This window comes from Lactuca serriola, chromosome 5 (genome assembly GCF_051521515.1).
Source record: "Lactuca serriola cultivar US96UC23 chromosome 5, Lser_US96UC23_V15, whole genome shotgun sequence".
Classification (NCBI taxonomy): Eukaryota; Viridiplantae; Streptophyta; class Magnoliopsida; order Asterales; family Asteraceae; genus Lactuca; species Lactuca serriola.
Genome location: NC_136412.1, coordinates 191,519,206 through 191,535,013, shown reverse-complemented (window position 1 = coordinate 191,535,013; position 15,808 = coordinate 191,519,206). Strand labels below are relative to the sequence as shown.

The window sequence follows — 15,808 nt, the reverse complement described above, 5'->3', positions numbered from 1 at the left end:
GGTGCCTAAAAGTAATATATAAAAATGTTTTTTTTTTATCATTTTATGTATATAAACAGTTTTTGCCAAAACATTTCAAAAAAATGTTAATCAGTTCACCGTATAAATAAATTTAAACACATTTTTAAATACTTTATTTTAAACTGCATAAACTAATAAACATTTTTACCAAAAAATGTTTTTTTTATTTCCAAACTCAATATCAAACACGGCCTAATAAATATGGAGAAAATGATTAGCCTCTAAAAAGCAAAAACAAACTTATAAATATATAGAGAAAACGATAAACAACAAACGAGTCTCTCCTTTCAACCCAAGTTATTGAAGTGTTCAAAAAAACTAGAAACCAAAAACAAATTTATGTCAAAATGATACAAAATTGTGTCATAAATAAAATTGAGAATCACCTTCCATGCATCACTAAATTTCTATGTAGATACAATCTTGAAATTCTGGTAAATGGTAGAACCCTTAAAAACTTTTTGTGGCAATCACATTTCCCAACAGCTTCCTGTTTCAAATTCTCCAAACTACCCCTCTCAACTTTCTGAGGGCTTTCAGGAGAACGAGTGGCATTCCTTGTAAATAACGCGATGAAGAACCCCTCTTTATCCTCCACAGGATCAGTTCGAAGCAGATGTTGTGCTGAAAATTACAGAGGGGTGTTAATGTTATACGCAAGTCCTAACTTTTTATAAATTTGTCCTCATTTATATTTAAAAAAATTAAAAAAAATAAGAGAACATGGCCTTACATCCTTCGACAACTGGCAGACCTCTGCGGGCCCACTGTGGAAATGGAGTTGCCAGGTGGAAACCCAAAGATGCAGCAAAAGGCAACACTGATTTTATCACATCTTCATTCTCAATTTGGTGAACAGAACATGTGCTGTAGACTACTCTCTCAACTCCTGGAACTAAACACATAAAAAAATATTACAAAACCAAAAAAGGGTATTTCGGTCTTTTCACTACAACAACAAACTTACAAGACAATGCATGAATTAATGCCTTCTCCTGGAAAGCAGCAAGTTTGAGCAGCCGGCCCACATCACCACCATTACCATCACCTTCCAAACATAAAAAGATCAAAAAAAACATATAAATTTAATCAAAAACAAAAAATAAAATAAATTTAGTTCTAAGATATATTTTTAGCAATTTACTTGAGGTATGTGAATGTGATGGAAGCAGATAATCCAATCTATCAGCAACTGTTCCAGATCCAGAACATGAAGGGTCTAACAATATAGCACGGACCTAAAAGCAGCCAATAAAAATCAGATAATCCAAAAATAGAAAATCAGATTTTCAAATCATTCTCAAAATAAGTAAAAACTTACCTTAGAATACAATTCATCTTCAGGATTCAAGTTCAAGAAATTCTCGTGCAAAACTTCCACATCTATAAATCATGTCAAGTCTATTTTTCTCAAATATTATTAAAACATTTATTTATTTATTTTATCCATACAGCAGTTAGTCAAAAAAAAAAAAAAAAGTGTAAGGATACTGGTGGCCCCCGCCAAGTTTGTGGTGTGTTCCAATCTCTTAACTCTATCTTTATTAAGTTCACAAGCAATAATTTTCCCTTCACCTTTCATAACAGCAGCAAGGTGTACAGTTTTATTTCCAGGAGCTGCACATGCATCAATAACCTTAAAAAATAAAAAAATAAAAAAATAAAAAAATAAAAAGTCAAACATTTACGTATTAATCAAATTAAAAATAAACACCCAAAATATTAATTATATATATAACTAAAGATTAACGAACCTCCCACCCTGGTTTAGGCGCAAGGGCAACTGCCACCATGGAGCTTGCCTTACCCTAAAAAAAGAAATTATATTAATGTAATTATGGATGAAGAAGATAATGAAATAAAATAAACCAAAATGAAAAAAATTACTAAATCTTACTTGCATAAATACACTTCCGTTTGTGACCAAAGGATGATTGTGCAAATCAGTAGCTGGTGGAAGCACTAATAAATCAGGAATCATGTCATCCTTCTCCACCTATAAAGATTATTATAACTAAAATCAGAAAAATAAAAAAGATAAATTAAATAGGGTACCATAATGTATATTAATGTTACCATATTATCTTTGCTTAATTCAGACACAGCAGTTTCAACATCCAATTTCAGAGTATTGACACGAACATAGCGAGGTTTTTTAACATCTGCTACATAAATGATAAATCATAGATCTCGTTTAATAAATATAGTTGTGTAAGTTATAAATAATAAAGTGGATTGTTATTGGTAGAACAAACCAGGAATCTTATATTGGGACATTAAATCTTCTATACGTTTTGCTCCCTTCTTTAATAAGATCTTTGCAAGAGCTGACTGTAGTTGACTTTTCCTCAAAATAAGGTACTTTTCTGGATCTCCTGTTAGAGATGAATCCTATGAAGAAATGTTAAAATTATGTATATGATTAATTTAAAGAAAATATTATATAATGTGGCATCCAAGAAAGTGAAGATACCTGTCCGAAAAGAATGTCATAGGTGATTATGTACATTAATTCCACTTGCCTCTGTTACAAAACGAATAACAGAAGCAATAAATTTCAAATAAATAGTAACGAGAGATTAAAAAAAATAATAACATTCGAATATATATGGTGAGTATGGAATGAAGATCAGGTATCAAATATGTTTTTTGAGGTATTACTTACCTTCCATTTGCTGTTTAATACATTAGCAATCTCCAATACATCCTTGATGATTGGAAGATCTGTGAATAGAGAAACAAGAGATGAAATCAATATGAAATTAGAAAAAATCATTAAACAACTAGTGTTTTTTGCAATGTCAGGAAACCAATTTCGTTTCGATTTCTAATTTGGAACTTTCACTTAGTGTTAAATTGTTAATTGAAAAATATGGAAACTAACTTCGTTTTGAATTCTAATGTTTATGAACACTAGCAATATTTTGGGTTTAGCAGACTAAAACAAGTAATGAAAGCAGTGTAGAAAAGCTATTTCCATTTGCAAAAACGATCAATTAGCATAAACTTAACTTTGTTGTCCGACGATATACATTCACAAATCACAAGACTTTTTTCGTTTTTTATCGTTTGTGGCAAAATAGAAAATAGAATTCAATTATAAGTGCTTAAGAGAAGAGAGCAGATTGAAACTCACATTTTAGGGTTTGGCAGACTAAAGCAAATGTGGCTTTCTTGTTCCTTATGGAGGGACTATAAACGAGGGTTTTAATGGAACCAACGGCTCTACGATTAGCGTCTCCTTGCAATACGCTTTTCAAGACCTTAGCCGCCTCTCGGCGTGCGAAGTATGAAGAACGCTCGATGTTAGTCAGCCGCCGGCTCTTAGACTCCTTCGCCGCCGGTTTTACAGGGTCCATCACCTTCTTATATACCATGGGTTCACTTCACTCTTCTAGCACAGGAAGGAGACTGGTGTTGAAACCTGAGAAATAATGCTTCCCTTTGGTGTCGGATTGTTTTTAGGTTCACAGTTTTGAGCTGAAAAGGAATGGACAAAACTGCAAAGATAGTCCCTTTGCTTTGTTGATTTCTTTGGATATAGTCCAATGATTTTTTAAATTGCATATATTGTAGACAAAACTACAAATTTGGTCCTTGTGGTTTGCAAAAATCTTTGGTAAGGTCCAAAAAGTTTCTGACTTGCACAGAAGGTTCAAAATCAAGGTTTTTTTTTGGGTTTTTAGTCATTAACTTAGGAAATTTTTGTATTTTTGGTCCATAGGACACTTGAATTGACTGTTTTGTCATTTACATTTCTTTTTTGTACTTTTTATATTTTTATTTTATAAATATTAATGCAAAAAAGGAATTAAGTTGACTCACCTCATCTCTCTCTCTACCCACCTCACCGTAGCCCTCCCTTATTCTCTCTCTTCCTCCTCCTTCTCCTCCTCCTACTCCTTCTCCTCCTACTCTCTCTCTCTCTCTCTCACACACACACACTGTTTATCTATCTCTTTCTCTAAACATAAACACACCTGCAACTCCAAACACACACACAAGGAACTCGAACACATACCAACATCAACCCATCACAAAATCCATAATAAAAATGAAGCCTAAACATTGATTACTATAAAATAAAATAGCTCCAGTCTTTCCAAATTAATATCGATGCTCCCTCAAAACTTCATCTCAAATCAGAAACAGAATTATTCAACATACTAATTTAATCAAAAAATCATTTAACATATTTAACCCACAACAATCCAACACAAATATCATCCGAACACGGAATCAACTGAGATCTAGAAAAATACCCAAGAACACTTCAATGGAGAAAATCTTAAAAATCGGAACAAACCATAAAAATCGCAAAATCAGAAACTACTTCCCTGAAAACACGTCAGAGTTTCAAGATTTCTGAAAAGTATTGTTATAAGTATCATTCTGATTACTTAGAAGAAGAAAATGACAAACCTGTAGACAAAGAACTCTTGAACATATTTGATTTCAAACTTCAACCCTAAGACAATCAGATTAAAGCGAGTTACAAGAGTTCTGATGCTGGATTCGATCGTATTATCATCTAGGGTTTGGGAAATCGGGTTTGTTCTTTGTACTCTAGCCTGGGGAGATGGAATTGATCTTGAAATTGGGAAGGTAAGATGAGCAGGAGAAAGATGAGTTGTTGCATATTAATTGGGAACTGTGGATGAACAAGGAGCAAGTTGATGTGCTTCTTTCATCATGTGTGTGAGTGTGTGAGGGGTAGAGGGTTCTACCGACGATGGGCATAAAGAGGGGGTGGTAGTGGTGATGGTGAAATTAGGATGTTGAACCAGACTCCGACGAGGCCGTTGTTTCCTTCGGCGAGGTAGTTGTTTACTCCGACAAGTCTGTTGTCGAACAAGTAAAGAGTCTTAAGACTCTGGCAGCTCCCAAGCTCACCTGGGAATTTTTCCGATGAGTTTGATGGAGTTTAAAAATCAAGTCTTGGAGGTTTTCATGGTTGCCAATCGAAGACAAGATTGGGATGAGAAGTTCTTCGGGGGGGGGGGGGGGGGGGGAGAGGGGGGTGTGTGTGTAAGGTGGAGGTAAGTGGCGGGGTGGATAAATACTTTCTTTTTTTATTTTTAAATTAAAATAGTATTTTAATAATTATAAAAATACAAAGAGGAAAATAAAAATGGCATAACCGTCTTTTCATGTTTTTTTGGACCAAAAACCTAGAAAAACCTTGATTTTTGAACTTCTGTGCAAGTCAGAAACTTTTTGGACCTTATCCAAAGAGTTTTGCAAACCACAAGAACCAAATTTGCAGTTTTGTCTTTATGTCCTTAGCCTAGCTAGATTGGGAGTCCCTATCAAACTTTAAATGATTATCTTAGCCTATATATATATATATATATATATATATATATATATATATAATTTTTGTTTTTTACATAATGATTTTTATGATAATTTAATGAAAAAAGGGACATACCCATACATTTTTCAATTCCCACCATAATCAATTCATCAAAAAGACATCGTTAGCCATCATCTGTTCCCCACTCCAGAGGCCACCAACAATTCCATTATCTTCGGTGACCACCTACAACATAATATCGGTCTTGTAATCTAGAAGTATTATAGGAATGTAACAAATGAATTTCTCTCCTTAGCATTTTAACAAACGTTTGGTGGCCCAAACATAAGGGTACTTCATTTCCATTTCCAAGGCTTCTTTTAGATTAACCAAAATAATTTAATTTTATTTCAGGTAAGCAACCAATGATTAAGATGCTCAGGCAAAAGAGCGATAAAGAACTGTAAATTAAAATAGATAAGTTTGAAATTTTAGAAGGTTTTTACACTTCGTGGAAGTTGAAAATGGTGTTGAAAATCATTGATATGTATCAGTGTTAAGAATAAATTATTCACAAGAATAAGATATTTTTTATAACTAAATCAAACCGTCTAACTATGAATAATCTTTACTATATATCAAATAACATAGTTGAGACATTTCCCATAATTAAATTAAACCGTTTAACGTAAATAACTTGTCTTATTCTTTATCACAATTTTATTATGATAGAAAACCAATCAAAATATATCTCAACAGAATCATGCATGTAAATAAACACCGCATTCAACTTTCTAAATGGATTTCCCTTATATGTATTTTAAGCAGTTTTTCATAATAACAAATTGTCTACATAATGCCACCTTCTTTTCCGCAACAAGTCAACCTCCAAAACAACCATCTTATAGATATCATAAGCTTTTAGATCACAAAATGATGATGGCAATGAGCAGACATGGAAAAGGGCAAATGTTTTTAATGTTCCCATGGTTAGGTCACGGTCACATTTCTCCTTTCCTAGAACCGGCTGAGAAACTTAACAACAGAAGCCTCTTCGACATCTACCTTTGCTCAACTCCGGATAACCTCGGTTAGGTCATGATTAAGCTATTTGATATAATGTAAATGTTATCTACGGTTAGATGGTTTGATTTAATTATGAAAAATATTAAGTTATTCAATATTTTCTTACAATTATTTTGATCTTGTGAATAATTTATTCTTAACATTGATACACATACACCTATTAGTATATGCCCACCCATACCCCCTCACTTGCACTTACATCCACATCCACATTCATATCTAAACACACATCACCCCTACATCCACACCAATAAGCATGCTTACGCCCCCATCAGCCCCCACCCCCACACACACATCCGTCCCACCCGCCTCACTCCACCTATACATACACAATAATATTGATGCCCACCTCTACATCCAACCCTAACTCACCCCTACACTTACACCCATTAAACTCTATACCCACCTACCCCCACACGTATACTCACGCACATGTATTTAGACACACACACACACACACACACACATATATATATATATATATATATATATATAATATCCTTTCTTTAACTCGTCAAATATGCACCCAACTCCGGACTAACGCCTTGTTCCCGAGTTTTTATGTAAATTCATTAAAGGAAAGGGAAGAAAATTTTGACAGAAAGAAAGGGAGGTGAAGGAAAATTTTCACTATTCTATGTTCCCAAATTCGAAAAAAAAATGAAAGGAAAGGAAAGGAAAATTTTTAATTTTTGTGTTCCCAAATTAGGAGGAAAAAGAAAATAAACTTAAAATTTTCCTTCCCCTCACTTTCTTCTCAAATCCGCCCAATTTGGGAGGAAAATTTGGAAGGAAAATATGACTCTAAAATTCTCTCTCCCCTCACTTTCTTTCCATTAATGAAACTCGGGAACACGATTTTCCTTCGACACCCCTCACTTTCCCTCCGTATCCTCTCATTTTTCTCCTTAAGTGGAACTCGGGAAGAAGGCGTAAGTGACACTGGACCTAGCCCATAGCTATATACCTATTAATTGTTTATTTTATCAAATGCAATTAAATCTTTTCGATTTGTGAAGCTATCTTTTCTCATCATATACTAAGTGCAAATTCAAAAAAAAAAAAAAACAACATAATGTTTGAGTGGATAAGAGTTTAATAAATGAAATTTTAATTAAATAAAAGTTCTATCATTTTTATTAAAAATGATACTAATTTACAAAAAATTAATAAAAATGTATTTTAGTCATACTACATAATTTACTTTCCAAATCCTATGATAAATTCCAATTCCTTTGACAAATTCTACTACCTCCATAATATTCCACAAACCAAACTCCCCCTTATTATAACAATTTCTAAAACCATTACTTAATTTTAGGATCAAATTAAGCAAGAGCCATGGTGAATGCTCTTGTCTTTAAAAACTAATCTTAAATTTCTGATGTTATTTTCTTAAAAAAAAAAAAAAGCAAAACATCTAGATGATCTTTTAAATTGTTCAATCAAAAGTTTTGTAGGCTTTTCAACACCTCACATACTTCATACTACAAACAAGCTCCTTAGATATCAATCGACAACTTTTGTTAATGATCACAACAAAATCAGTCTAAAAAGGAATCCTAACAATTATGAAATTTTATATTTGCACCAAAATGAGTCTCAATCTCAGGCCAAAAACAGTATAACATTTTCTATCAGTGTCACATGTCCTGCTTATCAAACACAACCTAAGATCCATGAGAAGCATAAGCACCATTAAATGTAAGAACACATTCAGTTTTTGGACAAAAAGATGGTTTCTAAGATCCAGTCAGTCAGCATTTTGTCATACCTGCAGATTTATTAAATTCATCATTTTTACAGAAAATACAAGTACATCAAAAGCCCAAATGTGAGCACAAATGACTGTTTTCTACAAAAAAGTAATACTAAATAAAATACAAAAGAAACTTCAATAAACATTTGAAAGATGTAGCAAATTACCAATCATATAAAAACAAGTATGAATCATTTAGCAATAGGAGCAGGTATTCTCTTCACTCCTTCAGCTTCCAGAAAGCGACTCAAATTCTTGTCTTCCAGATGTTTCTGAAAAGAAGGATTACAAAAATAAAAACTAGGGCTAATGGCATGCTTCAAATTACTTGCTATGAATATAAAATACAATCTTGCATAAATTTCTGTTGTAGATGTAGGAAGAGCCATGTTTGATCCAGAACCTCAGATTATTACTTCTTCCTGGAGTGTTCATTGATTCATATCAAACTAGATATAGCCAGAAATACGATGAAATTGACTAAACAAAATTTCCCCAAACACCCTAGGTCAAACGAAGATCAAGTATACAATGATGGCATTAAACTTGTGTTTCATTTTGGATATTGTTGATTAATATTAGGTAAATGACGATAGGAAACAGATTAACATGAGCTTACAGATAAACAATCTCTGTACTTGTCCCACTCGGAAACACATTCTTCTTTATCCCAATGTCCCTTCAAGAACTTGTCAGAATACCACCTGTAATGTATACACATGAAAATACAGATGTTAATGAGGGTTTTTCATACTGAAACCCATATATACAAAAATCAAAGGGTTTTCTGGTTAAGAATTCATCGTAGACTCACTTGTTGAAGCAATTATTATACGCAGCTCTGAGATCGGCACAAGGAGAAGTCGTCGTTGAAGAAGATGAATTCCGTTTGTCCCTTATGAATCCCATGTAAAGCCTTTTTGATAATCAAATCTGAGAGAATAGAATGGAAAAACAAATTGAGGGCCCAACATCACATATATGGCCAAGGGACGGCGGGAGTGGACTGGAGGCGGTTTGGGGAGCAAATTCAGGCGCATTGCTTCATTGCTCGAATTGGTGTTAGAAGGTATTATTTTTTTTGTTAGATACGTACATTATACATATAAAAATACTTTTTTTTTTTAATTTAATCACTACATTTTATATATCATGAATTGATGAAAGTCATCTACTTTTAGAGAAAGTTTGTATATATTATATGAGACTCATGTATTACATGTGTTTAATTAAAAAAAATTAAATATGAAATTTTAACAATTTGAAAAAAGTTTGATATTATAATAAAAATGAGAAAAAATTTAAATTATTAAAATTAGTAAGGCTTTAATGTATTGAATACATTACATATATATAAATTATTTCTAATAAATACTTTACATATATATTACCTTACATATTAAATATGAAATTTTAATTTAATAAAATAAAAAATACAATAAAATAACAAGTGGAAAATAGAAAATTTAAAAATTCTAGAAAATGTCATGTGTCCAAATGAATGAGAAGAGGATATGTGGCAAAAAATCTCCATTTATTATAGTAGATTTTCGTTGCTAAAAATAACAAAACATAACATGAAATAACATTTTGTTTTCTTACCATGACTTCTCATAACAATGAAATAACATCTTGTTTTCTTACCAGGTTATATACATCCTCCTTAATAAATAAAGTTTTTTTTGTCACGTGTCTTCTTCTCCTTCATTTGAACAAATAACATTTTTTAGAATTTTAGAATTTTCTATTTTACACTTGTCATTTTATTGTATTTTTCATTTTATTAAATTAAAATTTTATATTTAATATGTAAAATAATATATATATATATATATATATATATATATATATATATATATATATATATAAGGTATTTATTAGAAATGATTTATATATACAATGTATTCAATATATTAAAGCCTCATTAATTTTAATAATTTAATTTTTTTTTCATTATTCTTATAAATTCAAACTTTTCAAATTGTTAAAATTTCATATATATATATATATATATATATATATATATATATATATATATATATATATTAAATAAACACATGTAATACATGAGTTTCACACCTAATATTATATAAATAATAGGCATTTCAAAAAGCTAAATATGAGTTTAAATAATATTATATAAATAATAGGCATTTCAAAAAGCTAAATATGAGTTTAAATACATATCATTTCATATAGGTTATTAAGAAACGATTTTGAACTGAAAAATTGAGATTATAGTTGTTGCAGTGGATTTTTTTTAAATATGATTTTTATTGACCAAAATAAAATAAAGTTGTTACAACCACAAAAAAAAAAAAAAAAAAAAGTACCAAAATATAACAATTTTTATTTATGTATATCGCTTTATATTATTATTTATTACATCTTATTATTTTTTAAAACTTTGAATTAAATTGATTCATCAATGTACATATATTTTTTTTATAATAGAAACATGCAACATTTTAATTATAACAGGTTACTTAAATTAGTAAAAGTACAATATTATTACATAAACTTAATGAAAAACAAAAGTTTGATAAACAGTTAAACACGTGTGTATCCAATGTCATGTCATCACATAACCTGGTCCGATTATAAAATTATATGTTGTGGCAATCCACCAAAAGTGATTACATATTCATCTAACAAACAATTTGATTGGTAAATAGGCAAAATGTGAGAAATATTTGACCCTATTTTGTTTTGGGTCTCCCTTTTTATAAGCATGTTAAAATACTAGGGTAGACGTTTCGCAGTTTCACACAGCACTAATTTAGGATAAAGGAAAGCAATAAGTGACATACATGAACTTATACTAAAATAAAATCCATTCTTCCAATAAAAGAAAAGCTCACACACATGACACAAGAAAAAAAATAAAAGTCAGAAAAATAAAATAAAATATTCTAGAAACTGCCACAAGAGAAGACAAGTTTTATACTTGTCAACCTGGGCAAACCAAAACACACAGACAGACATACAGACGGCATTTTACTTTACTACCCCCAGTCCCCAGCCCTAATACTTTCAATCCCCTCCAGTCCCTCTCACTCACTTGGGGTTTTTAGTGATTATACACTACTACTGTACAATTACACTTACATTAATTATTATCTTATCTTATTTTTTACACCAACCAATGCCACCCATTTAATTAATACTACTGCCCTCAAAAAGATAGATTTGAGGGGCAGTAGAGTTGGGTGGGTTACACTGGATTTGGTAGAATCAGTTCATGGAAAGAGGCAGAGGAGGCCTTTTAATTGGCTGCCAAATGGGAGGGGATCGGGGTTGGGTTGGGTTGCCATTAATGAGGGGCAACAGCAACCTGATTGATTGATTGATTGATTATAACACACAACAATAGGTTATGCCTTTTAATCCCTCCCATAGTAGCTATTAATTATGGATACATTACATCGCCCGCTGATGTGATCATCTGTATGTCGCTTTCTTCCGCTGTCCCTTTTGTTGTATAATCCATCTTCAGTTCCCCAGCTGTTTGTTGCCACATTTAATAAACACATCTTACTATCAACGGCCCGTTTCCGTTCCTTGTATTGTGTTTGGCATGCACTGGATTGTGACTGTGACCGATGTCGATAGGACACAAATTGTAATTTTTTTTATAAAGGTCGGCTCTCGATCTCTTGTTTGTGAAAAAAAAAGACATAAATGCCCTCCTTATTCTCGTAATTATCAGAAATAGCCCTAGAAAGTTTGTCAGTCCCAGTCCCATCCAATATTGTAACCTATAACAAACGCAGCCATAAGGCTGCGCTTGTTGCATGAGAATGGGATGGGACTCGACAGCCTTTCTAGGGCTACTTATGATAATTATGAGGATGAGGAGGGCATTTATGTCTTTTTTTTTCACAAACGAGAGATCGAGAGCCCACCTTTACAAAAAAAATTACAATTTGTGTCCTATCAAAATCGGTCAGTGTCACAATCCAATGCATGCCAAACACAATACAAGGCCACGCTCCTTTTGGGAATAAAAATAAAGAATTTGAGTTTTTAATTATAAAGTAGGAAATTGCTAACCATATAAGGAATCACTGGATGCACTCCGCATGAGATCTAGTCAAAGTTAAACAAGAATTAGTAAGATACCAAAGTCGTTCTTTGCATCTCATGTAAATTCTTAAAAAAATGCAAGGGCCTTTCAGTCATTTTGCCCACATAAAAACTCACCAGGATTATCACGCAGTGCTTTTACCGCATCAAAGTTCTTGTACGTGTAGCCCACAAAATTCAAGTCCTTGGGATTTAATTGCTGCTGTATAATAATATAATAGAATATAAGTATCTTTCAAACAAGCTTATCATGCATCAATAAAAGTTATACACACCTTCCTCGAGGGGCCTGAACTGGTTCTTCCAGAAGTTGGAGGATTCAACTGTTAAAAAAAAAAAGTTCACTTTTATTTATAGTTAAATTACTTTATATGTATAGATAGATAGATAGATAGATAGATGGACACCTCATCAAATTTCATAAAATTTTGGGTGTCAAGCTCCCCATTGACTTCAGGTTTAAAGGCTGCCTCCATTTCATATAATTGATCCCACACAACATCCTTGAACCATGGGTGAGACTGAGAGAAAATGAATTTAAATTAAATAAGTTTTGTATAAAATCAAAATTAGGTTTTTTTTATATGACATTATGTGTAGCAATTAGCATACCTTTATTTGGTCGGGCCCACCTGTCCCCAACCTATGTTCCACATCACAAAGCAACCTGTAGATGAGATCCTTTGCTTCTGGTGACAACATTGTATCTTCTGGAAATCTAAGATGATTCCTCCAATGAACAATCTGTAATTCAACAGATAAAGGCAAAAAAGTTGTAACAAAATATACAGAATTTATTTTCATAGTATTTGAAACTGGAAAATAAAAAATAAAAAATAAAAAATAACAATCAATTGCAGCATGTTATACCTTCCTACATGTAGTTATTGGATCATCAGAGTAAAATGGAGGATATCCAACAAGCATCTCATACATAATTGCACCTAGTGACCACCTGCATTAATAGTAAAACTTAGTGAAATAAAAGAAAATGACAAAAATATCCTCAGCATCAGCAAATAGTAATACAACACTAACCAGTCACACTCCATCCCATATCCTTTCTTCAACAACACTTCAGGGGCAATATAGTCCGGTGTCCCCACTGTTGAAAACGCCTTCTCTCACATAAAACCAAAAAGATCAAATTAATTAATCATCTAAAACAAACAATAATAATAACCTTCAATAACTCATAAAACAGTAACATACCAGTTTTCTTCTGTTCATCTGCCAATGTTGAAGCTGTTCATGAGCACTCTTCCATCTATGTCCATTCACAGCATCAGGAAAACCATCAACATCCATTGGTTCTCTTATATTTTCATCACTCATGGCTTCATTTTCATTCAATGTAGACAATGTCCTACAATCAAGAGGCTTACACAGCCCAAAATCTGAAAGCTTCATGTGTCCGTTTTTGTCTAGAAGAAGGTTGTCTGGTTTTATATCTCTGAACAACAATCAAAAAAAAAAAACTCACATCAAACATCTTATCTTAATACTTAATATTAATAACAACAATAAAGAAAAAATATATCATTATTATTATCTTTATACGAACCTGTGAATGTAGTTATGTTTGTGAATGGACTCTATGGCCATGACACTTTGAGCTATGTAAAACTTAGCAACATTTTCTTTCAGTGTGTCTTCTCTCATTAATAAAGTCATCATGTCACCTCCAGGAAGATATTCCATAATCAGATACAAATACTCAGTGTCTTGAAATGAGTAATATAATTTTACTATGCAGTGACTTGCCACTTCAGCAAGCAGGTTTCTCTCAGCCCTTACATGTTCCACCTGTTGAGGGTAAATTTGTAAAAAGTTAGGACTTAATAGGGAAAGAATGTTTTCCTCACTTTTTGTATCAAGTCAAAAAGAAACACTTCCCTCATTAAAGACACACACATATATATATACCTGTCCTCTAACAAGCATTTCTGATTTCTTCAGTTTTTTCATTGCATAGATGTTGCCAGATTTTTTCTCGCGACATAATCGTACCTGTAATGAAAGATAGATAAAAGTGATAAAGGAATTGCAGACAATAAGAAGGGAAATACAGATAAAGGAATTGTGATTGATGATATGAGTATTACTATTACCTCGCCAAAAGCTCCTCTCCCAATGATTGTCAAAAGTTCAAAATCATCAACACATATTTTGTTCCTTTTAAGTCGCATGAACTCTGTTTCCTTTCTCTCTAAATCCTTAATCAGATTAATCTGTTCTTCTTTAGGCACGTCTGAAGAAGCCAACTTCCTCTCTAAGATCCATCGCCTGCAATGGAAAAGTGCATGTCAAAGTTGATATTGTTGTCTCTCAAAACTCAAAAATGATGTTTGTGATGCCAATTAAGTATCGTACTAGCATTTACAAACAATAATCAGCCTGATAAAGTAAGTTCAAATCGAGAATTGAAGAACATAACTAAATCAATGGCATGCATCGAACCCACAACTAAATGAAACTCCAATCTAATCAATTCAGTTACTTAATACAGATGAAGTAAACTGGATTCAATTCCCACCGGTTTTTCAGCAACCAAGCGTAGATCTCAGAGCATAATAAATGCAGGAGACAAGACTGTACTAAACCTAGCCTCAGAGAGAACCCCAAAGTACTCCGATTCGAGATTCGCCAATTTAAACATAAAATGAAAAACAAATGCAGGACACGGGAATCCCATGGAGTGAGTAAGAATCACGGTTTCAATTCACACAAAATTTGCTTTTATGAATACCTTTCTTTGCGTTCCTGAATGTTTTTCATCTGGGTTTTGTAGTGATTCTCTATGAATTGCTTAGCAGCAGCCACTTTCTCCATGGTCAAGCTTGACCCCAGAATCTCATCGTCTCCCCCTTTCACCCCCTCCTCCATTTTTCACACAGTTAATCTGAATCTAGGGGTTTTTTTATATATAATTATATGGAAATAAGAAGATTAGAGGTAAAATGGAAACCTCCGGAGCCCCTTTCTGGTTTACCTCATCAGCATCAAGTCACCAAGTAACCTGTAGTATGTATGTGTATGTAATATGTATGTCGATGATGATAGGTAGGGTTTTAATCTGGTGTAAAGGGGCATATGAAAACCCCATAAACTAGATCGGCTATTTGTATGACAGCTGGGTTGATCTGTCCAATCTCGATATTGGGTTTCTCTTTCTTGTCTTCTTTGACGCCACAATATAAAACAGTCAAGTGCCACCATGTTTCTTTTCTTCTTTGAAATGGTCCATGCATAAAATACCAATCTAACAAAAAATGTGTTAATGTATTTATATTTTTTTATTAAATTTGTGTTATATATAAGTTAAAACTTAAAAATATATTCTTAAATATAAGTAGTAATATGTTGAAGTTATTATAATTTAAAGTTTTGGAATAATTACATTGTAAGTGAACTAATTTGAAACAAATTGTGTTTCTCCTTCTAAACTGAAGTTAAAATGATTAAAAAAAAAAAGGTCTACATTGTAGGCTTGTAGCATTTATGTGTATTAAAAATGTTTTTCGGAACAGTATTCTCCATAAGTCACAAACTATTTTGAC

At 32.4% G+C, this 15,808-nt stretch overlaps 3 protein-coding genes across 5 annotated transcripts; all 3 read right to left on the bottom strand.

Moving 5' to 3' along the window:
• Positions 1–286: 286 nt before the first annotated feature.
• On the bottom strand, positions 287–3,523 carry LOC145053403 (25S rRNA (cytosine-C(5))-methyltransferase NSUN5-like). 2 transcript variants are annotated; one of them, XM_079001440.1, is made up of 13 exons: positions 3,158–3,523; positions 2,687–2,745; positions 2,495–2,545; positions 2,277–2,412; positions 2,098–2,186; positions 1,919–2,017; positions 1,776–1,829; positions 1,513–1,657; positions 1,343–1,404; positions 1,166–1,259; positions 989–1,069; positions 755–916; positions 287–645 (listed from the first exon to the last, which is right to left on the bottom strand). In XM_079001440.1, the coding sequence occupies exons 1-13, from the start codon at positions 3,396–3,398 to the stop codon at positions 404–406; spliced, it is 1,515 nt and encodes a 504-aa protein (XP_078857566.1). In that variant the 5' UTR covers positions 3,399–3,523; the 3' UTR covers positions 287–403. The 2 variants fall into 2 exon arrangements, with proteins under 2 accessions (XP_078857566.1, XP_078857567.1); XM_079001441.1 differs by having other exon boundaries at positions 2,098–2,183.
• A 4,428-nt stretch (positions 3,524–7,951) lies between these two features.
• Positions 7,952–9,305, bottom strand: LOC145051385 (protein phosphatase). Its single transcript, XM_078999396.1, has 4 exons — positions 8,977–9,305; positions 8,782–8,866; positions 8,330–8,434; positions 7,952–8,177 (listed from the first exon to the last, which is right to left on the bottom strand). Exons 1-3 carry the CDS (start codon positions 9,069–9,071, stop codon positions 8,354–8,356), a joined length of 261 nt encoding a protein of 86 aa, XP_078855522.1. The 5' UTR covers positions 9,072–9,305; the 3' UTR covers positions 7,952–8,177; positions 8,330–8,353.
• A 1,673-nt stretch (positions 9,306–10,978) lies between these two features.
• On the bottom strand, positions 10,979–15,408 carry LOC145053402 (uncharacterized). Of its 2 annotated transcripts, none has more exons than XM_079001439.1 (13): positions 14,998–15,408; positions 14,360–14,534; positions 14,175–14,258; positions 13,813–14,054; positions 13,461–13,701; positions 13,287–13,366; positions 13,119–13,203; positions 12,861–12,992; positions 12,656–12,769; positions 12,524–12,571; positions 12,366–12,447; positions 12,216–12,251; positions 10,979–11,666 (listed from the first exon to the last, which is right to left on the bottom strand). In XM_079001439.1, exons 1-13 carry the CDS (start codon positions 15,132–15,134, stop codon positions 11,572–11,574), a joined length of 1,551 nt encoding a protein of 516 aa, XP_078857565.1. In that variant the 5' UTR covers positions 15,135–15,408; the 3' UTR covers positions 10,979–11,571. The 2 variants fall into 2 exon arrangements, with proteins under 2 accessions (XP_078857565.1, XP_078857564.1); XM_079001438.1 differs by having other exon boundaries at positions 12,366–12,450; positions 14,998–15,407.
• Positions 15,409–15,808: the final 400 nt, after the last annotated feature.